The 24,680-nt window shown below is 38.1% G+C and overlaps 1 protein-coding gene across 5 annotated transcripts in view; it reads right to left on the bottom strand.

Annotated features, from left to right (window-relative positions):
• The window catches only part of Cdkl5 (cyclin-dependent kinase-like 5), a 230,447-nt gene that overhangs the window by 85,121 nt on the left and 120,646 nt on the right, over positions 1-24,680 (bottom strand). For all 5 annotated transcript variants that reach the window (XM_039100455.1, XM_017602290.2, NM_001421533.1 and 2 more), the window contains exons 4-8: positions 22,879-22,924; positions 12,653-12,789; positions 7,787-7,907; positions 5,681-5,740; positions 3,029-3,119 (exon numbers count right to left, since the gene is read on the bottom strand). In XM_039100455.1, coding sequence (XP_038956383.1) covers positions 3,029-3,119; positions 5,681-5,740; positions 7,787-7,907; positions 12,653-12,789; positions 22,879-22,924 — 455 coding nt within the window. The remainder of the gene's footprint in view (positions 1-3,028; positions 3,120-5,680; positions 5,741-7,786; positions 7,908-12,652; positions 12,790-22,878; positions 22,925-24,680) is intronic.

Here is a 24,680-nt window from a genome sequence, read left to right as displayed (position 1 = left end):
AACCACATGGAAAGTGCATTTAGACATTTTTGATAGCTTTCTGAGCAATGAAACATACTGATTTTTAAAACATTTGAGATAAAGAAAACTTGTCCTATGGTACTGGATTAAAAAAACCTATGGAAAAACCTCACACATTCATGACAAGCTATTTTAATCCTATCACCTAATTTGAATATTTTATGCAGCTGAAAGTATTTTTGGATATCAAGGACAAAGTCCTTGGAATGTATAAACATGTAGACTCTTAATATAAAATCAAATATCAATTTCAGTAAAATTGTTACACACATAATATGGTACTTAAACTAGACCATGACAATGAGCTCAAGTTGGCTGTGCTCAGCTCTATTTTTAGCAACTGTCAAACATTTCTAAACACAACCTCAGTTTTCCAATGGGTACTGTTAGAGAACAGATGTTCTCTAAAGACTCATAATAAAGTTATTCTCACACTACCCTCCATGGGACTATTTTATAGGAAAAAAAAAACATATTTTAGCCAGGGGGTGGGGGTGGCATACACCTTTAATCCCAGCACTTAAGAGGCTGAAAGCTGCAATCTCTGTGAGTTAGAGGGCAGCCAGGTCTACAAAGTAAGTTCTAAGACAGCCAGAGTTGTTATGCAGTGAAACCCTACCTCAAGAACAAACAAAACCAAAACCAAAACACATTTTCAAGACTCTTTCTACCATACTTGAGCTCTTGGTTGCAGTTCTAAGAACGATTTACTTCCTACTCATTTCTTCATTGGCAACTAGTGTCCAGTAAATTCAAATTCCAAATCCCTCAGAGAAATATAATACAGCACAATGAATCTACAAAGATACTCAGGAGAAATGCAGATAGAAATAAAGAACCGAACAACACTAGACCCAAGATCAGAAATTAGAAGAAGCCGGTTCAGTGAGTAACATGTTTGCTATGTAAGCATGAGAACATTAGTTTGGATCCCCAACACCCACAGGAAAATATGGGTCTTGCAGTAGATACTTGTAATGCCAGCACTGGGAAGCAAAGACAAAAGGATCCTGGAAGGCTCACTGGCCAGCCAGTCTAGCCAACCAAATGAGCTCCAGGTTCGGCAAAAGACCTTATCTCAAAGAAATAAGGAGAACAATAGAGGAAGAAACCCAGTGTCAAACTCTGATCTTTCCATATGCACTCATGGTGGTATGTGGGTACACATGTACATGTGCATGCACGCGCGCGCACACACACACACACACACACACACACACAAATTAGTGTAGAAATCTAAAGCTTGGTCCATTTAAATGATGATTGACTCAACATAATTTATTTTGCAGGATAAGGCCAACTTTTGATTTAAGAGGAGGGTTGGGAGGGGAACACCCATAAGGAAGGGGAGGGGGGAGGGGGATGTTTGCCCGGAAACCGGGAAAGGGAATAACACTCGAAATGTATATAAGAAATACTCAAGTTAATAAAAAAAAGATTTTTTTAAACACCAATAATTTTATTGACTCTAGACTATCAATAAATCAAGAACTGCATCAGGCTGTGGCAGGCAAACAATAGAAAATGAATACCTAACATCCAATAACCTCTCAACTGGTACTACTAGTGTTATTCATAAGACTGAAACTTACATTGCTATTACACAAAAGGTGTCATATTCTACCAGACACATGCATGTTCCATAAGTGATATGTGGTAAAACTTACAAATTTGTGTAGCTTTCATTATTTATCAACATGACTACTTTTATTTGTTTATTTGAGTATGTTTTTGTTCTGTTGTTGGGCTTCAAGGAAGGAACTATGAGTGAAAAATGAGAACACCCTAGGATAGGTAGAAATGAGAAAAACCTAGAATAAGGAGAAAATTATTAATCCGAGTATATGATGGAGATGCAGACTTCAGGCTCCTTCTTGGGCTAGAAAGCTAAAATGTATTTAAAAAGAACATCTTCAGAAGATTTTCTCGCATTAACAGATGAGCGACAGGACAGTAAAAGTGGAGAGGTGAGCAAGTGTAGAAATGTCACTGAAAAAATCAGCAATGTAGGTTTAATAGGAATAGCCATTTATCATCCAACAAGATTTACACTGTTTAGAAGAAAGCTGATAATTGCTTCGGTATTTACCCTGTGTCTAGCAAAGTGGCTGAACAGAAACTTAAGTATGTATTTAATGTACCAATAGATAAGCCAGCATGTTAAACTGTCCCCCTGTAATTCATCTTTAATACTTCTCTTTATCAGGGCATAGGATTTTGTTTTCTCTATACTTTGAATTATAGTTCGGTCATGAGACACGCCTTGGTCACTAAGGCAAATGTCATACGAATAGGACCTTAGAAAGCATCTTTGCTTTAGGGCTAAACGTCCTGATACATAGAATTCTCCTATCAATTTTGGAAACTTGAACTAGCTTACTGACAGGTAAGGCCTGATGGATTCATGATGGTCTGCCAGGGGCTAAGAGAATGGCTCTGTTGGTAAAATGCATGACTTACAAAAAATAAGAACCTGAATTCATTCAGTCTCTAGAATCCACAGAAAAATGTCAGGCATGTAATCCCAGCACTGCAGAGGCAGAGAGATCAGACTCCCTGGCGTTCACTGTCCAGGGCACCTAGCCTAACTGATGGATTGCAGGCCAGAGAGAGACCCTGTCTCAAAAAAGTGACTGGATGCCCGAGGAATGATGATCTGGCTTCTATATGCACATACACACACAACCCCCCAAACATACACGCATGCATACAGAGAAAAACTAAAGTCTATCAGACACCAGCTGAAGTTCTCTCCATCAAGCTGCTGACCCACTAGCTACCACTGAGAGAGGACACTCCACTGAACTCAAGCTACAGTTACTCAGAACTGGGATAAATGAAATGAAGCTTGTTTCATAGCATCAAGAACTTAGATGTCTTTTTTTCTTTCATAGTGAATATGCAACTAATATATGTAAGCAAGCAGAGTTCTATTTTCCTTAAGTGATCCCAATGGAAATTATGAAAAAAACAATAAGTGTCACTCTACTTCAGAAAGATAACTTACCCAAGTAGCAGTTCTGGAGATCGGTACCACCGAGTAGCCACGTATTCTGTGTAATTAGCATTGTTTCCTTCTGAGAGATTCCGAGCAAAACCTGAAAGAATAGCAATTTCCTGTTGGCCAAATATTTCATCTGTAGTTATATTTTAAAACAATATCAAAAGAACACAATGACTAATATTTAAAGGACTGTTTATTAAGAGTATCTTTATTTGAAGTAGTTAATAGTGTTTATATGTTAAAGCACAGGATGGATTTGCTACAAGCCCAATCTTTATGCTAAAGATATCCATGTTTTCAAATTCACCCTGTGGTGTTGGAAGCATTCAGACCATATTTTCAAATAGGCTCATTTTAGGAGTAAAATTAAGTACCCACCAGGCCAGAAGTCAGTCACACCTGCATTAGGTCTGCTATGTGAGGCCTACATTGTATTTGTCTATTTACTGCCGCTGAGCAGTTCCAGTCATTTTGTAAACAATTAACAGTTGGCACTGCTAGAAGCAAGTGGGCTGAACATTATTCTTAGCCCTTAATGTTGTAGAAGCAACTTAGGGGCATCTTAATTATCTTACAGACACTAGCATTATTTTTGTCTCTCACTCTCTCCAAAGGTTTAGGACTACAAAATGAAGCAGTAAGATAAATTAATTACTCATGTAACTCACCAACTGTCATAAAGGTTCACCATCGGGGTTATACAGAACTAAAACATTAAAACTGGAGGAAAAATTGAGCTTCGTGAGAAATTACTGTTTCTTGTATTTTTTTTTTTTTTGGTTGTGAGCCTGGTCTTTAATGACTGAAACATCTTTACAGCTCAAAATTGTGTTTCTTAAAGTGAAACAATTAAAAAAAAACAGCAAAAGACAAAGCCCCTGACTTCAGCTAATCAAGTCTTCTCACTGAAGCATTTGTTGAATAACAATGTGCACTTCTGAACGGGGCTCTTCAAGCCAGACAAAGGAGTTGCCTCTCTGCCAGAGAAGGCAATTAATTAGGAAGTCCTTGATGGGAGCCACAGGACACAGAACACCACATATAGCGCTGCCAGGAAGAACTTCCTGACCAAAGAAATAGTTCTGGAGAAACAGTACTCTTTTCCTCTTAATATTAATCATTCCGCAGGCATTTCTTTTGTATTTATATTTGCTTTATAATCTTCAGTCACCTTGGACCTTAATGTAGTCATGGAGGCATAGTAAGAAGAATCCCAAGGACACAGAGTCTACCAACACTTTGGGAGGTAATCATAATTACAGACAGGAATTCATAAATAGAAAAGATCCCTGGAAACCAGCAGGGGTCAGAAAAGGGGAGTGAGGGACACTGAGTTACAGGCAGTTCCGAGCTGCCTTGTGGGTGCTGGAAATCGAACCTTGGTCTTTTGCAAAAGCAACAAGTACTCTTAACCACTGAGCCATCTCTCCAGTTTCCAATAACATTCTAAAGAGTTGTCATATTTACCATACAGAGTAGTTAAAAGGTTAATTTTAAAAGCTGATGGCTGGGACTACACTTGGTTGGTAGTCTCTGCCTAGCATGCAGGTATAAACCGAGTGTGGTGGCACATGATCAGAATCCCCGCACTCAGGAGGATCAGAAGTGTAAGGACATCCTTAGCTACACAGGGATTAAGAGGCCAGTCTGGGATATATGAGATTCCATTTTAAAATAAAATAATTTAAATAATTAAATCAACTGTTGAGTACTAAAGATAACTGAAAATTTGATTATAGTTCTCTAGTTCTGCTTCATTTCATAAATGCTCCTTTCCAACATATTTCATTGAGCCATGACCTAAACACTATTAACTCAAGGTTTCAGAACTTTTCTAAATTATTTAAAATATATAACAGCATTTAAAATATTACCTCCATGAGAAACAATACAGATTTTCACTAGGAATATGATCTTAGGAGTTTTTCTATATATTCAAGGAATAAGAATATTATATACCAATTACCAATTTCATTTATTAAACATTTAACAGGAACAAATAGAAGAACAGAAGTACTCTAAAATGGCTTTGACCTTATAGATATAACCACTCTATACCTACCATATATAACTGTGAATATATACGGGCATATATCTAGTAGTTATGACTAAATGTAGGACATTTTCTATCAATATTTAAAATATTTTATCTTACTCAACCCAGGAATCTATATTGATGGCTCAAAGAAAACTCCAATTCTGAGGTAATTTGGTACATTACTTTTTTCCATTTTTATTAAATTGGGTATTTCTTATTTATACCTTTCCCGGTTTCCTGTCCATCAGCCTCCTAACTCCTCCCTCTCCCCTACTATATGGGTGTTCCCCTTCCCATTCACCCCCCATTACCGCCCTCTTCCCAATAATCCTGTTCACTGGGGTGGTACATTACTCTTACACAAAAAGCAAGTATCTGCTTCAAACTACTTTCCATTAGACAAATAACTGAATAATTTGTTAAAGTTGTAGACAATATACCATTCAACAACCAACAACGAGGAAGCAAAGCTATCTCAGCCATCACCTGGTAGCATATGACTCAACTGAATGACCTTCTGTTAATTTAAATGGAAACATAAAATTACTTTTACTATACCCTTAAAAGATACCCATGTGTTATGTTAAATTAATACTCTCAATTTCTTTTTAACTCACCAAAGTCACACAGTTTCAGGACATCATTGTGGCTGATTAAGAGATTTTCAGGCTTTATATCTAGAATACCAAGATCAAGAAACAGTAAGTAAGAATGTTCGGTGTTCTGCTGATTGACACGTGTAGCATTACAATGGCTTCTGGGTAAAATCATTTGAGTAGGCTTGCCTAGAAAACTGCACTGTACAGAAGAGCGAGACGTGCGATGCTGCTACATAAAACTTTCAATTCATTTCTTGTTAAGAGACATGCAGACCACAATTACCAAGAAGAGCCCTAAGACTCAAAACCTTGCTCTCCCTTTCTCTGCTAAAGCTATAACCTACAACTTGTTGAGGAATTTTTAAATGATTAAATTTAGATTAATATATTTCAAGGAATTATTTTTGCTACAGAAAACATTGACAATACAAAATTTTGGAGACTAAACCTCAAATTTTATATCTATATGCTATCTTCAAAATATACATACCAGTAGTTAAATAGCATAATATAAATATTGTATTTTTTATAAAAATAAAAGTTGCTCTGTATAATTCCCATATCCACATAATTTAGCTTTTCCATGTAGTTCATAATTAAAACAACATTTAATATTGAGGTTATGCTAATGAGCCAATTGAGATTTCCATTTTTTTCTAATAGATCATGTAAAGATGTGATAGGAATTGAGGAGCAGAAATTTGCAAAATATGAAGTTGAGCTATTCCACTGAGAGGCATCTTTCAATTGTATTTGTTGAGATGGGGTCTCATATATCTGAGACTGCCCCCAACTCCTATGTAGTCAAAGTGGCCCTGAATTCCCAATCCTCCTATCCCTAGCTCCCAAATGCTGAGAGTACAATTACAACTTTATTTTAGAGTACCAAAGCTGCTAACTATAAGGTGTAGGGGAAAGTGAGGAGAGTACAGTGGAATGCACAGATCTCCCAATCACAGAAGTATGTTTTCTAATCAGGTAGACTGAACCAAAGGTCTTACACATGCTAGACAAGGACTCTACCATTTGCAGCCCCAGCCTAGAATCGTTATTTCCTACCATTAATCAGCTATACATTTAATCAAAGCACAGTCTCATAGTGGAAATTCATCTAACTCGGCTCCTCATTAACATGCTAAAGTGCAACATGGGCTACTTTTAGAGCCATCACCTTAGACACTAAGTAGCCAGTTAACCTGGGAATTTATCTATGATATCTACTATCTTGATAACATGGTAACTATGAGCGTCAAATAGTAGAAGTTCAAAATCTTCATAATACCTCTCAGGTATTCTTAAAAGTAAGACTAGTTTAACGGTGATCATCCTTGTACATTTGTACAGATAAATTTAATATGATGATAATAGTAGTAATAATAATAACAATCATCAGCACTGCACCAGTATCACAGTACAAAGATAATTTAGACAAGAAGTAGATACACCAATATTTTCTGATAAAAATTTTAGCTTTATTATTGTATCAAATTGCATCCCAGTGCTGTAAAACTTCATAGTGTAAGTAAGCTTATTAGAAAACAAATACCAGAGTCAAAATGACACAGAGCAAATAATTTTCCTTATTGCTGAAACTACTGACTTTGTGGTCCCCCCAAGAAAGAGTACTATATTTAGAGAAGTATAGTCATGACCCATGCAAGGCTAATTATCCCTCCTTTGACCTACAGGAAAGGTCCCCTTTTCACCAACAAACAGCAAAATTCAGGAGGTAAAGATATACACTAGACTTAAGACCATTATAAAGCCTGGTTTTGAGTTGGTTCACATTCCCTAGTCTCTCTTTAAGACTCAAAGGCTATGGAAACTGTCCTTTTGCTACTCCATTCCACCCAGAATAAACTTCAAAATGTGCATCTACTAACTCACTAGTTATCGCTACAGTTTATAGAAGACTTGGTTGTACAAATAGAGATGTCACCACCATTGCCAAATAAACTCGCATGCTGCCCTTTGTTGGCGATAGGAGACCTGAAGAGCAAAGGGCTTCTTAGATCTTTTACTTTCAAGATATGCTTAACTTAGATAGGCATATTCTTAAAGCGGCAAATCTTTAATTTTAGCCAAATGATTTAGTTTTTTCCCATTTCAACAGTCTATACTGACCTCTGTGGACAATGTCGTTCTTGTGGCACCAGTGGATGGCTTTGATTAGTTGGTAGATATAGCTTTTAACCTTTTCAGGTGGAACTCCGTTTGGCATCTCTTCCAGCAATTCAAGCATATTCTGGAAGCAACACAAAGCCATTCATCTTCAAAATGTGGCAAGCCCATAAATTATGTACTACTAATCTTTAGCACCTTAGATAATGACTCATCCAATATACAGCCTGCATTCTTCATGTTCTGAATTTAATCTACAACTTAGCTTATGGTAGATCGGGAGAGTGTATTAAAGAAAAGTTTTACTTTATGAGAAATTACGTTTTTATTACTCCTTATGGCTGCGTCTAATACTGAGAAGGAGGGCGAGAGGGAAGACAGGGAGAGGAGAGGAGGGAAGAACAGAGGTTTCTTTATGGTTAATTTCTACATTTGGTATAAACATTAAAACAGGCTAGAAAAATATTGAGGGTCAGTGAGCTAGCTCAGCAGGTAGAGGTACTGGCTGCCTAATGATGCAGACCTCACAACAGGAGAGCGAGCCTGAAACTCCTGTGAAGGTGGAAGGTAGTAAGGTAATAACTCAACAAAAGTTTCCTCTGACTGCTACATGTGCACTGGGCAACACACACACACACACACACACACACACACACACACACACACACACACAAGAAATTAAAGAAGAAAATAGTTTCAAAGAAACAGACAAATCTTTAACAATCCAAAGGAGTTCATCTGGAGTCAGAGACTACTTTTGTACAAAGTCATGCAGGTAAGTCGAGCACCATGATGCAGTTCTGTCATTCCGGCATTAGAAGACATTACATAGTGAGACCCCGTCTACAAAATCAACAGGCATGCTAAGGGGCTCAAGAGATGGCTGCGCAGTTACTGCCTGTTCTTCCAGAGGTCCTGAGTTTAATACCCAGCACCTACATGTGCCTCGCAATCATCTATAATGGGATCCAAGTACGTCTTCAGATGTGCATGGAGATATAGACAGATAGACAGACAGACAGACAGACAGACAGACACAGACAGATATATTTAAAAGAAATGCTGAGCTAGTCCCTTAGTCAGTCTCACTTGCATTACCACATTAACCAAAGATTTTCCACCTCTTTTTCAAAGCCCAATCAGTAAGGCTCACAGTACAACCTTAGCTAATTGTTTGAAGGTTTGTAACCTGGGGATAAACAGAGGCTCAGATGCTGCTCATAGCCTCAAGAGGTCACACCGCCTTCAGCACGATGCTCAGCTATTTGCCTTTCTCACTACTGGCATTTACACCAATGGTGCACAGCAACAATGGCCAAATTGCTGGAACATTAACATGAATCAAGGCAATGGAATCTTTGAGCCTACCGACCCTTGCTACTCCATCAAAAAAGGAACAAAAGAGCCGTTAGCGATGCATTTGATGAAGCAGTAGAAATTGTTTACATGCTGTAATAGTTAAATTTTAATTGTCAAGTTGACATAATGGGAAAGGAGTCTCAGTGAGGGGTTGCCTAGATCTGGTTGGCCTGTGAGCAGGTCTGTGCAGGATAGTCATGGCGGCCTTCATTGATGTGGAAGAAAGACCTAGCTGGAAAGCGTGTGGCACTATTTCTGGGTTTGGGGCTCTGACCTGTACAAAAAGCAGAGGGCTAGCTGAGCACTTAGCATGCACGCATTCGTTTCTCTCCGTTCCAGACTGCGGACATGATAAGACTAGTTGCTGCACTGACAGTGTATAACCTAGACTTGCAAGCTAAAATAACCCTCTTGGTCCTCTAAGTTGCTTTTTCTCAGGAGATGTTGTCGCAGCAACATGAATGAAACCGGGACACATGGGATTTTTGTTGTTGTTGTTTAAGAAATCTCCATGTCCACTGAAGAATCTAGAGTCCTGCTGCACACCTGCCATCTAAACCATGGCCGCTGTCCTCACTGAGCGCAGATATGGAGGCTGCACTAGCCACTTCTTGTGCTGTGCCATTTTCTCTTTTAAAGAACTGAGGCGCAATCCATTTATGTTACCCTTATGAGGCTTGTTGTTATTTGTTGTTTTAGGTTTGCACTGCCGGGGAAGCATCCTACCACTGGCTTCCAACTCCAGCTGCCAACAGTTTTACGCTGCTCAGCTTCGTCTAATATGAGAAACGTTCCTAGATAAAACCCCCATAGAAGTTGCGAAGGCTTCCCAACAATCAATATAATTAAATATCATTATCAACCAGTGAAATAAGGTTTCTTTAAAAAGAGAGTTGCTGTGCACATGTAAATCGTGTTTAATAGTTTGGAAATGCACAACAAAAGAGAGCCACAAAATGCATGTCAACGGTGAGAGACATGCATAAAGCACTGGGAAGGAACAGGTGCTGCCACTGATAAGCTTAAATACTGACAGGTTTTGCACGGAGCCTGCTCTCTCGTGTCTGGAGCCTTCGCTTCCTTTTAAAGATGCATTTAAGGGGAATGTGGTACGCAACAAAGACCAATAGGAGCTTTAATCAGAAGATCCATATGCAAAACACCTCAGCCAATCTCTATAGAGGATGCGATGTATATTTATGGTTTCGGTTGAAATGTCAAAAGAATGTTTTCAGCTTTTAAAAAAAACCTCATATGCTAATTGTGCTTTTTTCAATTAACAGATATGTAGGAGATGCCAAGAACACAGAGGCATAGAAGGGCTGAATAGTACAGAAAAGATGGTGCTCTCTCAGTTCACGTTCTACTCAATGTTCCTAAGTGGCAGAGATACAATTCCCCTCCACAGTCACTTTGCCTTACTCTGTAGGGAATACAATTTTCAACCAGAGATTTAAATACTCAGAATGACAGGTACTTTTCTTCTCTGCCTTGCAGCCAAGTGTGACCATGTCACTAAATACTAGCTAACTGGATGTGACAGCTTGGGTTGACACTACAGACAAGGGAGCAGAGATCTACCTTTCAGTCCTGTGCTAGCTCCAGTTATATACGTTTGTGAGGAAGAAAGAAATTCCTATTTTGTTTAAGGCATGGCAATTGTGAGTCTCAGTTAACAACTACCCATCTTGTTTGAGCATCTTTCTCCTTATATTCCTGAGACTCACTGTTTTGTTTTAAAAGAGACTGCCAGGCACTGCCACTGGTGGACATGTGCAATAGTTAACTTCCATTCAAGAATCACAGGGGCAGAGAAAGGAGCCCAGGCCTCAGTATCAGAAGACTGTAATACGGGCTGCAGCACTGTCATTTGTGAGCAGAAAGATCTCAGGCATGTCAAATTGTTTCTCCCACAGAACACGAATACACAGAGGAGATAGCTGTGTTTGAGATATACTAAAGTGTTATTTATCACAAACCACCATCACGAAGACAACGGAAATCAAAAAGATCGAGTGAAATACTACATGGGACAAATTTCATTGCTAGTGAAAGCTGAAAACTGCACACATTATTTGTGATAACTAGAAAAATAAACATAATCTGATTTCTTTCTATAATCCTATTACAGCAATATTTTCTTAATACGATGACTTTTTAAAATTTTGCTTTGATAGGAAAATACCAAAACTAACACACAAAAACAGATTTTGGAGAAGTAGCATATAATAACTGATTTAAAATGACAGAATCTTTACTGGCTATGTTAAACACGTTAAGGGGAAGCCCCAGGCCCAGCAGTAGATTGCCAACACCAACAAACTCAATGGGATTTTTGCCCTATATTGCTTTGGCCACATTTTTTGTCTTACTGGTCTTTTGCTTGTAAATTATGGTTTCCGATTTTATATTTTTATGGGTCTTGTTTTTGTATATTGTGTGTATGTGCACATTCCTTCTTTTTAAAATTCTATTGTTCCTGTTAGTGTTTGACTGGTTGTTTTTTAAAGAGAGGGAGAAAAGTCATGGAGTTGGGTGGATAGGGAGGTGGGGAGGAGCTGGGAGGAGTCAGGAGAGGAAACACTCATGACTAGAACATTTTATAAAAATATTTTTAATAAAGATATATTAGAAATAGAATAAGAGTCTTGCATATTTTAAATTGTATTAGTAAGCATTATTTTGTGCTGTTAATTTAAAAAATACTGTATAAATGGTGAAGTCAAAGTCATATGACCAGTCAGTCTTCTTAAAACCATCGGTTTTCTTTGTTTTGTTTTGTTTTCTGTGTTGTATGTCATAATAAATAACAGGGGATTGACCTACAGCAAAGAGAAGACTCTCCAGTTTAATTTGTGTTGCCCATGGGCACATCAGAAGCCACCTATTCACACAGCAACAAAACCTTCCAAAAGCTCCTCTGGTTCCAGCTTCTCTTTACGTAAGCAACTAAAACCAGCTGCTCCAAGTCAGCTGTTCTTTAAGGAATCCTGAGTCAGTTAACCTTTTGCCCCTACGTCACAACACAACAGCTTCAGGCCTCACCTTAGAATCCCCTGAAGAAAGCTAGAATGCTGGCAGTTCTTGAAAGACTGCTTCTGCTTTATTATTCATTCATCATCCTAGGTCTGATGGAAGGACCCAGCTGCTGCTTGCCAGGACTGATGGTACCTCTACCATCCGTTATCATGCTATCCATTCACCTATTTCTCCCACAGAGATTTTGTTCACGTTTAATTGAAATAAAAATAATCTAAAAAACCACTTGTACATAGATTCTAAGACTTCAGAAGCCATACCACTATGCTGTTTAAACAAGAGCATCTGAATGCATCGAACTTGTACAAAAATCCCGAAATCTATTTCAGGATATCTAATGACTGTGGAAGGTATTTTCATACCCTCAGATTATGAGTACATTGATAGGGCATACTAACACTACATTCTTCAATCATGTCAGAAACATCAGAAAAATAAGGTGAGGCTGCCTATTGGCTATTCATAACTTACTTTCTCAACATATTCAAACACCAGGTATAGTTTTCCTCTCCGACGAAAAGCTTCCTTCAGCTCCACAATGTTTTCCTGCTTGAGAGTGCGAAGCATTTTAAGCTCTCGTAAAGTCGTCTCCTTGACTTCTTCATTTTCTAGAACACAGGCAACGGTGAAGAGGGAAAATGAAAGAAAGCTTTCAAAAGTTCCGTTCAAAGAATTTTAAGACCACTGACAACATCTACTTAAGAGGTCTACAGACAGAAGAATATTAACACATTTTCATGGTGAGAGAAAGAAAACAAGCAGACAAAAAAACTTAAAGAAAAGGCTTAGTCGAATCTGGTAGTACAGACCTATAGTAATCCCAGCACTCAGGAGGTTGAGGCTGGGGGATGGTAAGGTCCAGGTCAGCCTGTGCTATAAGGTACCAAAGAGCCCAAAACAAATCAAACAACAGAAAGGTTTCCTTGACTACATCAAACCCATTTTTTTTGCTTGCATTTCATTTTATTTTTGTTGTATCAAACTATAGATTTACAGACATAGCAAAGGAATTCACCATCATTTTGGCTCTACCATTCTGTGTTGGGGAAGAAAATATTTAAGAGAGTTATGAGAACCAACCCCATCAATGTGTGGAGGAGGCTTTGTGTCCAGTATGTGTAGCAGTTCATGTCCTAAGGTTAACTTCAAGTTTTGTCTTCAAAGAGTACTTCATTCTTCAGGTTTGCTTGCAGATCACTGCGGTGAGCACAGGTTGTGCACTAGGTCTTCCCGATGCAGTTCATGGCCAACTCATAGGAAATTCTTAAGAGCATCTTATTCCTCTGAACAGAAGCTGCTGTGGGTTCCTGCTGCCTTCCCATGGCATGTCCATCTGTCCATCACAGATGGTATAGCTGTTCTGGGATGGAGATCTTATGCTGTAAAAGCATCTGCCCTTCCATACCATCAATTTCACTTGTGACATCCTCCACGGGCAGGGACACAAGACAGAAGCTACATTAATGGTAATGGATTAATAGGCAGGCCGGCAAGAAGCTAGGATTTCACTTTAAATGTCTACTTATGATAGCTTAAGAGGTAACTGAGAAAATCTGAGTAGCGTGTTTTTAATATGTATGCTCAAGAATGCAGGTTCATAATTCCCAAATCCCTAGTTGAAAAACTAAACCCCTTCTAAGTTTGTGACAAATTCATTCAGAGGGAACACGGAATTGATATGAGACTATTTATGTTCTTTGTTTAACCCACTTAATATGAATATTCATAGTCTAGGCTATAGAAATATGCCTTGATTACAGAGTGCTATGTAGAGTGCCATATTTCCATTCTAAAACTTCAAAATGATGAATTCTAAAACACATTTGGCCTCAGGCTTTGGTTAGGGGCCAGAATCCAGGCTTGTTGAGATTATGTTGCAGGGACCTCAATTACAGGCATGTCTTTAAGTCTGATGAGAAAGAAACTGGAAGTTCTTGGACAAAGACAAGAATACCTAAGGCTTTGAAGAAAATATGCTTTCTACCAAAGGCCCCCAAAAGGGAAAAAGATGACTGGGGTTTGTGCTGAGGGAAGGGAAAGATTCTAAATGCAGAATAAGGATTGCTTATTAGCCGACTTTCTGTCCAGCCCACACATTCAGCCCCCTTCCAAAATGTGTTTAAAGAGGTTGGTAGAAACAGGTCTTTGTGGAACTTGTGGATCTATGACAACCAGGAAACAAAATCAATGCTTCTTTGTGACTTGGTTACATGAACCAGGCACTCTTCCACCAAAAAACTGTTGGAGGTTGCTGGAACACATGTTAGTAAAGATGTGGATGTACCTGTGCAGAAATGCACAAGGGCAACAGTAGCAGAAGCAGTGACCCACGCCTGTGTGAGGGGAAAGACCTGGCCAGTGAATTCCACATGCCAGAGAGGATGGGTGAGGTGCGACTTCAGGACGTCCTGAGAGAATTGTAAAGGGGTGAAGGGCTAGCTGTTGGTGGCAGTAGTCTTCACTGCTGTTGAGTACTACAGTGGTCCCATATCAGCATGCCAATTTCATGTCCCTTATCTTAATCTTGTAGTTGCAAAAACAGTTCTAAGCCCTGTCAGCACAGGGCCTTTCCACCTCTCTTGAGTCCAGTACGTTCCGTCTTCTACCCTGGCTCTTGACAGCACTAATTCTTTCAGGTTTTTCTTGTTTTGTTGTAAACTTTCATTCCTCAAGGGGGCTTTCCAGACCTTAAAATAAGGTCCCATCCAATTCCTTATCATAACATACAGGGCTTTCTTCTCACAGAACATATCATGGAAGAAACTTTATTCAATCTATTCAATGAGCTTATGTTTTGACTCCAACATATTACATAAGGTCAAGTATGAAATTTCCTGGTTATAGAATCAGAAAGCACTCAACAAGTTGTGAATTTAGATACATTTCACACTTTGGACTTTTGCGTTTTGATTGAGGCTGCTTACCGCTTAAGCTCTTTTGTCCATTATACATTCGACTTTGCAGAACTGGGAATAATCACAAGGTCCTGTAACGAATGCTTGAGCTGGGCCCAGGAAGAGATCTTTGTACATATATGCCTGCTCTCCCCAACTTCAGATGTGGGAAGCAGGTAAGAGGTGGCCAACAACATAGGCACTCTGTCTTCTCAATTCTGAGTGGAGTACTTTGAATTTTTCTTTCGAAAACTTTGAAAGGGCTTGTTATAAGGCAATGTAGAAAACAGAATTTATTTCCCCTTACTCATCTCTGACCCTGAATGTTTGTGGAATATGAAAAATGGGGAATCCAGAAAACTAATCGTGCTTACGGTCAACAGTGTGTATATCTACATACAAAATTCTTCAGAGGCCCAATAACCTACACTGGAGCCGAGCACAAAGTTACTAAGGAGATACAGCTGGTGTTCCCTCTAATCAAATGCTTGCGTACACTTGGATTTCAAAAGCAAGCAAAGACAGTGGTGTGTATTATTATCAACTTCATTGTGCTAATAGATAAAGTGGCCTTGGTATGTAGTCAAAATAGCAATGACGGAAGGAACACTGGACTAAAACTGTGGAGATCTAGACCTTGGATTCTGCCTTTTAAGAAATGTATTCAGCAACATGCAACTCTGAGCAAGGCATTTGCATTTTCATGGGTAAATAAACCTAAAAATTTATGATTTTTTTCATTAAGGTAGTTCTGATTATAAACTTTTCATCAGTAAATAAAGCTAATAATCTGTGACTTTTTTTCTGCCATTGACGTCTTTCTGGTTTTAAGTCTAGACTTTAACAGCTGAGCCCTAGCTGTCTATCCAGCCAAAGTCTTTCTGATTATAAACTTAAGCCTCACTGAATTTTAGTAGCTGATAAAATATATCCTTCCTAAATACTAGCTCCACCTAACAGTGGAGTTATGAAAACATAATGGCTATATTCTAAATATTTATAAAGAAAGGAAGAAGAGAAGTAATTCTTTAAAAAGAAGCACACAGCGAAGCAGGTTGATGGCTACTTGGGAGGCTGTACCAGGAAGATTCCAAATTCAAGGCCAGCCAGGACAATGTCCTGAAACACTGTCTTTAAACAAAAAAGTAAAAAGAGGGCCTGGGATAATACTTTCTGAGCAAGTGCAAGTCCTAGGTTCAATTCTCAGGAACACACGCAGACACACACACACACACACACACACACACACACACACACACACACGCACACACGGAAGGGTGGGGATTTGAGGGACACACAATAACATCACTTCGGGTGTAGGTGCCAACACCACCTCATCTGAGCTGCCTTTTAAGAAAACGAGGCTCTTTGTGCCAGCCATAAGTAATCAGCTGAGCATTAAGACTGTAATGACTGGGAACAGGCAAGAAGTGAAGTGTTTAATTCCCAGAGTGGCAGCACAGTAAGTACTTATCATTACTTGGAACATCCTAATTTTGTTTCTGTATTTTGAGGTTGCTAGCCTACCCTATACTGGATGGTGAAATGTAAGGAAGGAAAGGATGAGAAGATGGAGAAGAGTAATGCACATTCCCCAACAAAGCAACGAAGCACTGGAAGTCATAGTGCACTGCAGAAAACAAGCATCCTCCACTCACCCCTTCCCAAACCACCACTAGTTAAGATAACCCTTGTGTACTACCTGTGTTCATTTCTCCAGTTCATAAATAATCAACAGCTATAAAGGATAGCTAATTTTCTCAGGGGTCATGTACTCAGAGTCACATTCAACCTCACATTCTAGGTTGAACAGAGGGACTTAGGTGGTATGGTATATTAGAGTGAGGTTGGAGAGTGAGTCCCAACACCTACATTGATGTTTGTAACATATCAGATTCAGCTATCTGGCTTGTTGCTAACACCACACAGCCAAAGAGCATAATAGGGCTCTTGTCAGTGAAGGTCCTGGGCCTGCATTTTAGTCACAGTTAAACACATACCAGATCCTCACCTATAAACCGGGGACTGACTGAAGTTATATTGGTTTATTCCAAAGGCCTCTTCTACTTCTAAAAGTCAATGTTTCTACACTTGTTTATGACCATGCTAACCAATCTCATTCTTAGACACTGCTGAAGAAAGCCAAAAACAATGATTCACAGCTATAATCCTAGCACTTAAAAGGCTGAGGCAGGAGGACTGCTACAAGTTCAAAGCCATCTTTGGCTAAACTAAGTTTGGGGCTAGCCTACACTACACAGTAAGATCATTTTTTTTCAAAATATAGAGAGGAGGGAAGAAGGAGGGAGAGGGAAAGAAAGAGAGGGAGGGCAGAGTTCAAAGGGGAGAGGGAGAGGGAGAGAGAGAGGGGGAGGTTAGTAGATTGATTGACTGAATATATGAAACTTTAATTTCAGGCTATCTTGGGCTACATACCAATATCATATCTCAAGCAAAACCAAAGCAGCACTGGAGGGGTTGCTAAGGACACGAGCAACTCTGGCAAAGTTCTATGCAGTCAGTATACAATCCACCCTGCCCAGGACAAAGTGACAGCAACAAAAAGAATACACAGTAAGAACAAACAAAACCCTGGCCTACTTCTACAGGCTTACCACTGAGTCAAGTTAACACACCTAAAAATCAAGAGATTCACTAAAATAAAAGATAGCAGGTTTTTAAGAAGAAAGCTCACAGGAGCAAAATAAATTCAAAGATAAGTCAGTGATGAAAAGAAAAATCTAAAGATCAGCAGAAACTATTGTAACCCTATTTTTAAAGAACCGTGGGCTTGGAAAAGAAATCCAGGAATAGCTGTAACCTACTTTATGAAACCACAAACCTGACATCTTTGTAGAGCCAAAGAGGCCCCCAAAACAGACTTATAAATGGATATAATGAAAAAGAAAAGTCAATCCATCCTTGAACGAAACCATAGGGTACCATGTTTGATTCTGGTTGCCCTGATTGAAGACAGGACAGCAGCAGCAGGGCAATCAATGTGACCACAGAGGTTTGAATGGTGACGCCACTGTTTTATGTACCAAAAAAAGATGAAGACCTTCAATTTTTAGAGATGAAGGACAAGTTAAAGAACAGAGAAATTTTATGAAATCACAAAAAGTGCAAAATGTTGCCAAATCTTACAAGAATTCCTGAGGTTTGAAAGAGATCTGGTTTGGGCAGAAAAGCAAGTATGACAGTACCAGGAGTAGCCAGTGCTACAGCTCAGATAATCAAGGCTGGACATTTTTATTTCAAGGCCTCTCTTGTCCAGAATTCAGGCTCTTGAAGTTTAGAATTCATGAATTCTCGTTTTATAGCATTATGCAAACTAAGAGACCAGTATAGAATTTTCTAGTCTCTAGGTAAAAATAAGAGTGGAATCAACTGGAGGAAAGACTATAGGATTAACTAAACATTTCATAATAATTAAAGATATAAATTATGTTCATTTCAGAAGAAAAACTTTTATAAGAAACAAGCAACATGAAAGAAAATGCTCCCCCTTTTATTTGATATAAAAGCAGAGAAATGACCTAACATCATCAAACACCCCAATGAAACATGTATGACTACACAGCTCACTGGAGGCAGCCATGTACTGAAGCTCAGTGGTGAGCAGAGAGAAGTTTTCATTCCTCAAAGAAAGATAACAGTAAAAAGAATTAAAAGGAGGATCAAAATATAAATAAAAAATTCTGACTACATGTTTCCTTAACATAAAGGTTTAGTAGAGAGTATTTTTCATTGCTACTATTCAAAAACTACCTAGTTTAAATTGCTACTGCTGGATTCGTCAATAAATTTTGTTTATGTCTCTATATAAGAATGATGACCCAGGGCCAATGAGACAGCCTCAGGGGGTGAAGGGGTTGCTTCTAAGATTTGGTGACCTGAGTTTGATCCCTAGGACCCACAAGATGAAAGGAGAAAATTGATACCCACAGTTGTCCTCTGATCTCCAGATACTGGATATGTCACATGTATTACAACACATATTATAAACAAACAAATGTAAGTAATAATGATGATCTGATGATATTACCATCTGATTATCAAATGTCAAATGTTCAAGACTGCAGTTATAGGAAGGTTAAAGAGAATTTGGCTAAAATACTTATTATACAATCTGGAAACATCATTTAATCAAAGAATCCCCCTTTGAAGTCTGTGGTCATTTTTTATTCACAGAATATCCAAATAATGAACAGAATTAATTCAGTAGAGACCACTGACTTGTTAGGTATTTTATACTTAATTTTCTCTGTGGAAGCATACATAAATAGAGAAATTTATGTCATCATTTAGAGTGTTGTTAAGAATTCTGAGACGCCAGATTTATAATGATATGCCAAAATGTAGAAGTTGTTAAAATAATAAAAGAAAAACCAACAAGGAAATCAGCTCTGATAAAATTTGTTATCAAATTCTTTATAGACAAATGGAGACAGGGAAAGAAGAATGAAACCACGATATCAAGTAAATGACACAAGCTCTGTACCTCAAAACTCTGTTGAAAATAGCTTAAGCTAAGGCTTTAGGATGTGCAGAAATCAAGATATAACTCTAAAGTGGAGAATGACTCCTTGGTTGTACAGTACTTGGAGGAGGCTGTTGTGCAAGGTGCTGAGGTAGAAAAGGCAGCAACAAATAACCCTCTATCCAACACTCTTAGCTAGCTGTGGGTCCCAAATCCAAACCATAGAAATGAGAGGCAAGTTTGGCCCCTGGTGTAAAAGAGGCATGACTGTCCTGCATGCAACCAGTCACTTTCTCATAGAATTTTAAGCTGTTCAAAAACGGGGAATTCATGCGTGTTTTTGTAACTTCATTTTAGGTCAACATGGTCCTGTTTAGTGTTTACTAAAAGAGGAGAAACAAAACAAAAGGAGACAAAAAAATTGTTATCACTCAGACATGCCTTTTTGTTTGGGGGTAGGGGTGGCAGCTGGGAATTCCACTGAGCCCCATTCCCAGTCTATACTCTTTCTCCCAACAGAAGTTTTTGTTCTCAACTAGAGCATTAAACTCTTGCAGGGAAACTCATACGCAATGGTACTGATAAATGATCTGGCAGAGTTTTACCAGCTAAGAATCAGGGAAAGAGTGGAGAGACGGCTCAGAGGTTAGGAGTATTTGTTGATCTTGAAGAACTCTAGTTTGATTCTTGCACCTCACAATTCTCTGTAACTCTGGTTCTACAGGATCCAATGCCCTGTTCTTACTTCCATGGGTACATGATACACACACATACATACTTGTAGGCAAAGCACTCATAGATACAAAATACATTATTTCTAAGACATGAAGACACACATATTAAAGGAGAGAAAGTTGACAAAGTCTTCTGCTATATTTTTATTGAGCTAATTATGCAACTTTACTATAAAACTGACTTTCCTGCTTAGAAGATAATACCCAATTTTGCTAGAATCTAAATTAGTACACAGTTGCTATTATAATAGAAATTGTATTTACTATAAAATAAACTTATTTTCAGAATTTTGGTTTTAATTTTTCCAGTTAAAGTAACAACATACTCTTTTATTTACCATGAAAAATCAGGTCTTTTAAACAGTAATCAGTTACTCTTGGATAATAAAGGTATTTTGCACTAAAAAGTGGTCTACCTGAAAAATAAAATTTTATTTAAATTTAAAAAGATATAAAATAAAATTCAAATTTAAATCACATTTTAAAGTGAAAATAAAATAATTTTTATCTAGATTAAGTTAAAAATAAAATATTTCACACAAATTTTGAGATCCATATCCTGTTAACAGGACAGTAGGACATTATTATAGTCTTTTAAAGCTACCAAAAGGTGGTATATATTCTCATACACTCTCTGAATATCATTAGTTAGAGAATACTTAGGAACATTAATGTGAATGCCAGTCAGACCAAGCACAATTTCCATTTCAGCTTAAGCTTATCAGTGCTTTTATAGAATTATTTCATTTGTTTTCAGAAAAATTTGGACATGTATGATCTAGAATAATCACTCTTATAATATGAATTTTTATGGCAACTAATAAAAAGAATGTTTGAGAGCTACTAGACAATGAGAACAATATCAGAATACTCTTGTTTTTTTATTGTAATACCCTGGTAGAAATTCAGGTAATAAAACAGATTTTATATTATCATAGTTTACATAGGCCATCAATAGACAACCTCAACTATGTGAAACTATTATGCATAATTCACACTGTAAAAGAGCTGGTCATCAGACATGAACCATTTCTTTCTATTAAGAGTATTCTTGCCAGAGGAACAGAGTAAAGACATAGAAGACAGGACTAGATCTAATAGGGTTTTAAGCAAGCTTAGTCTACCTTAAGACCCAATGCCAAAAAAATGTTTTTTGGAGATCTGCTAGTCATTATTACTTTGCAGCTGGCCAATGTGACCTTAAAGGTGAACACAGAGTCAGAAGTCTCCATACACATGCAAGAGTGCTGCTTTGATTTTCTGTTGCAATCACTCTTTTTACATCACCATTTGTCTCTGGACCACCTGTCATTAGTCTAAAGTCACTGTTCAAAGAGCCTATTTCCAATGGTCTCACAGTGGGTTACCCAGGGGCAACTGTTTCCATTAGATCATAGGCACATGGTTTTAAGCACACCGCCTCCCAAAATAAGCTAAAAAGCATTTCCCAGTGCCTTCCTTTAAGACTGGCTTCACAATGGCTGCTCAAGGCCCTAGGTAGTAATATGCAAGTGCTCCACATAAGTAGTTTAGTTACATCATAGCTTAGTTACATCAAACGCTGTGGAAGCTATCCTAGGAGCCTCCACTTTGCAAGCTCTGTTACTCTATGCTTTCTGAGTATCTGAGGTTAGGGGGATGAGACTGTTCATAAACATAGAAGCTGCTGCCTTGAAGTGCTTAGGAGATGCGCATCAGTGAAGACAGGCTATGTTGTCTATCTACAGGTTTTGCACTAGATACAGAGGCTGATGCCTTTTAACCTGTTTCCTATGGCAGTTTGCAACTCAATGTCACAATGGAGTACTTTTTAAGATTTTACAGAAACCTGTGAAAGCCGAAAATGCAGTACCTCACTAACACAAGAATTTGTAAGACTTGCTTCACTATACAGCACTAGTGTGGGATTAGAAAGCCTTTTGTCTGTGGTCTCTGTACTGCGGCCTAAAGCTCAAAAGCCATGTAGACTTTCATTATCAGTCTGGTTTTCTTTGCCTTCGGTTAGGTAAGAGTTAACTGCTAAGGTTGTTTGAAACCGTCTTGCCCAGCAGAGAATTTTAATGCTCCATTTGAAACAGTCTAAAAGTGTGATCAAGATACCCCCCGAAAATATGGTATTTCTTATTGAAAATCTTATTCTCTTAATAAATGGTTCTAAATATAAAAATGTCCCTTCTCCATCCTGCCTCCCACTTATCCTTGTATTACTTGCTGTGACTAGGGCCTGGAGAACTCTGAGACCAAATGCTGCATCTTTCATAACCACACTCATTACTTATGGGAACTACAGAAGCATTTGCTTTTAATCAGCTCTTCCATTGTCATCTACGTGGAAACATATAGTTAAGAAAACTTCTATCTGGCCTTTGGAGCAAAAATTCCACCCTTGACTGTAATTACAATAGATGTTCTAATATCTTGAGATAGGAAAGATTTCAAAGTAAATTAGCATGATAATAAACAAGTTGCGTTCACTCTCCAAGGTTATGATTTAAAAATCACAGGGCTAGAGGTCTAATAACTAAAACCTGCCTCTCACACAGTTTTCTTACAAAAAAGCATACAGAAGTAAAAATGTATATATACCTTCACTGTCCTTGAATTTCTTGATTGCCACAATTTCATGTGTTTCCTGCAAAGGAAAAAGAGGCAGAGGGAAAATTATTCTCCAATCCCAACTGGGAATCAAAATTATCTGTGGGCAGAGGAACTAAGACAAAGACCAAGCATCTCCATCCATCCATTGCTCTGATTCAGAAACCTTTCTCACCCACTTTAGAGACATTGCCAAGGAAGCTTAAGAAAGGGGGTGGCAAGGGGGCAAAGAACAGACACTGACATGCTATGCATGAAACATACATTTTCACTATCAATGTCTTCAAAAGTACAGGACATAAAAGAAATAAAGAGGACATCCAGAAATAGTCATATAACTCTCAACGGTTTAGTAACCTTTTTCTCAACTTGGAATCATAATATTGTATACCTTGTATATATTACAAGGTTGTGTATGTCACTTCGAATTATATGAATAAGATTTATACCTGATGGTAAAAAAAAAAAAACTGCTTCAAACTCCATTTGTAATAGCTATTTAAATAGTCTGTCAACGAACATAGTCCAAGAGCATCTTCATTTCCTGAACAAATGCTACAGTGGCATAGATGGGTCAAAGGCTACAAATGCTAAAAGTTCCCAATACACACACCCAGGCTGGCATGCCCAAATACACCCCCTTCACAGCGTCCTTCCGCACTATAGACTATCTAATCCACAAGCGGTGCCAAAACAAATACCTCTATTTAAAAGAATATCATTAAACGTAATGTTAGTAGATGAGGCTTTTCATTAATTACATTTGTTTATTTATTGGGGGTTGAGGATGCTTGCCACAGTGCATGTGCAGAGGTCAAGGAACAATTGACGAGGTTGATCCTCTATTTCTGTCATGGAGGTCCCATGAAACAAATCCAGGTTGTTAGGTTTTCTATTACCTGGTAAATAAAATGAACTTGAGCAGAGCTAATTTTATTTTAACACTGATTCATGAGTAAAAACTTGTTGCCAAACTGAACTATTGTAGACTATGCACAATCAAATCTGATATGACTGGCCTTTGTAATTTTGACCATCAGTTTTGTGCCCTAAGTCCTTACTTGAATATGGTTATTTCTTCATATTTTGCAGTTTCATATTTTAACTATTTCATTCCTTAAATCTTTATTCAACTATAATTTACTTTAGCACACAACAAAGTGAGAGACTCCAGATTTAATATCATTTCTAAATGTTGAACTGATTTTCCCCTTTAGTGATGACGTGTAATTGTTATAGCTTAGCATCCTTATAGACAAATTCTAGATTTATGCTCAGAGCTTTCTTGTCATCTTTAATCTGGTGTAGGCTACTGACCAACCTGCTCTTATGCCAGGACCACTTTAAATGACTGGTACCTTAAACTTTTACATTAATCTGGAGTTCTAGATCCTGGTTTTCTTGTCACTTGCCTGGATAAATCTAATAGGTTTTGGCTGTTAAACCTAACCTGTAATTATATACATATGGGCTATTATGTCAACTATATTACATAGTCAATTGCTTCACCATTTAATAAAATTTCTTTTCTCCAATGGTTTTTGTATATTTGAATGCTTGATTTGTATTATGTTTTATTCAATCATAAATGTATCTCTGACTGGTTTTCTGAGGCAGTACCCTTTTTTCCCTATGACATGAACACCTTCATCCATGCAGCCAGTGGGCAGCCACAGAACTTTTGGAATGGCTTGAGGTGCAGCTTTGGGTTTGAAAGCATGTTTAGAGGCTAAAAAGAATAATGAGAGAAAGAGAGAAAGAAAGAAAGGAAGGAAGGAAGGGAGAAAGGAAGG

This window comes from Rattus norvegicus, chromosome X (assembly GCF_036323735.1).
Source record: "Rattus norvegicus strain BN/NHsdMcwi chromosome X, GRCr8, whole genome shotgun sequence".
NCBI lineage: Eukaryota > Metazoa > Chordata > Mammalia > Rodentia > Muridae > Rattus > Rattus norvegicus.
The sequence above is the reverse complement of the archived record's forward strand: the minus strand, read 5'-3'. Positions and strand labels throughout refer to the sequence as shown.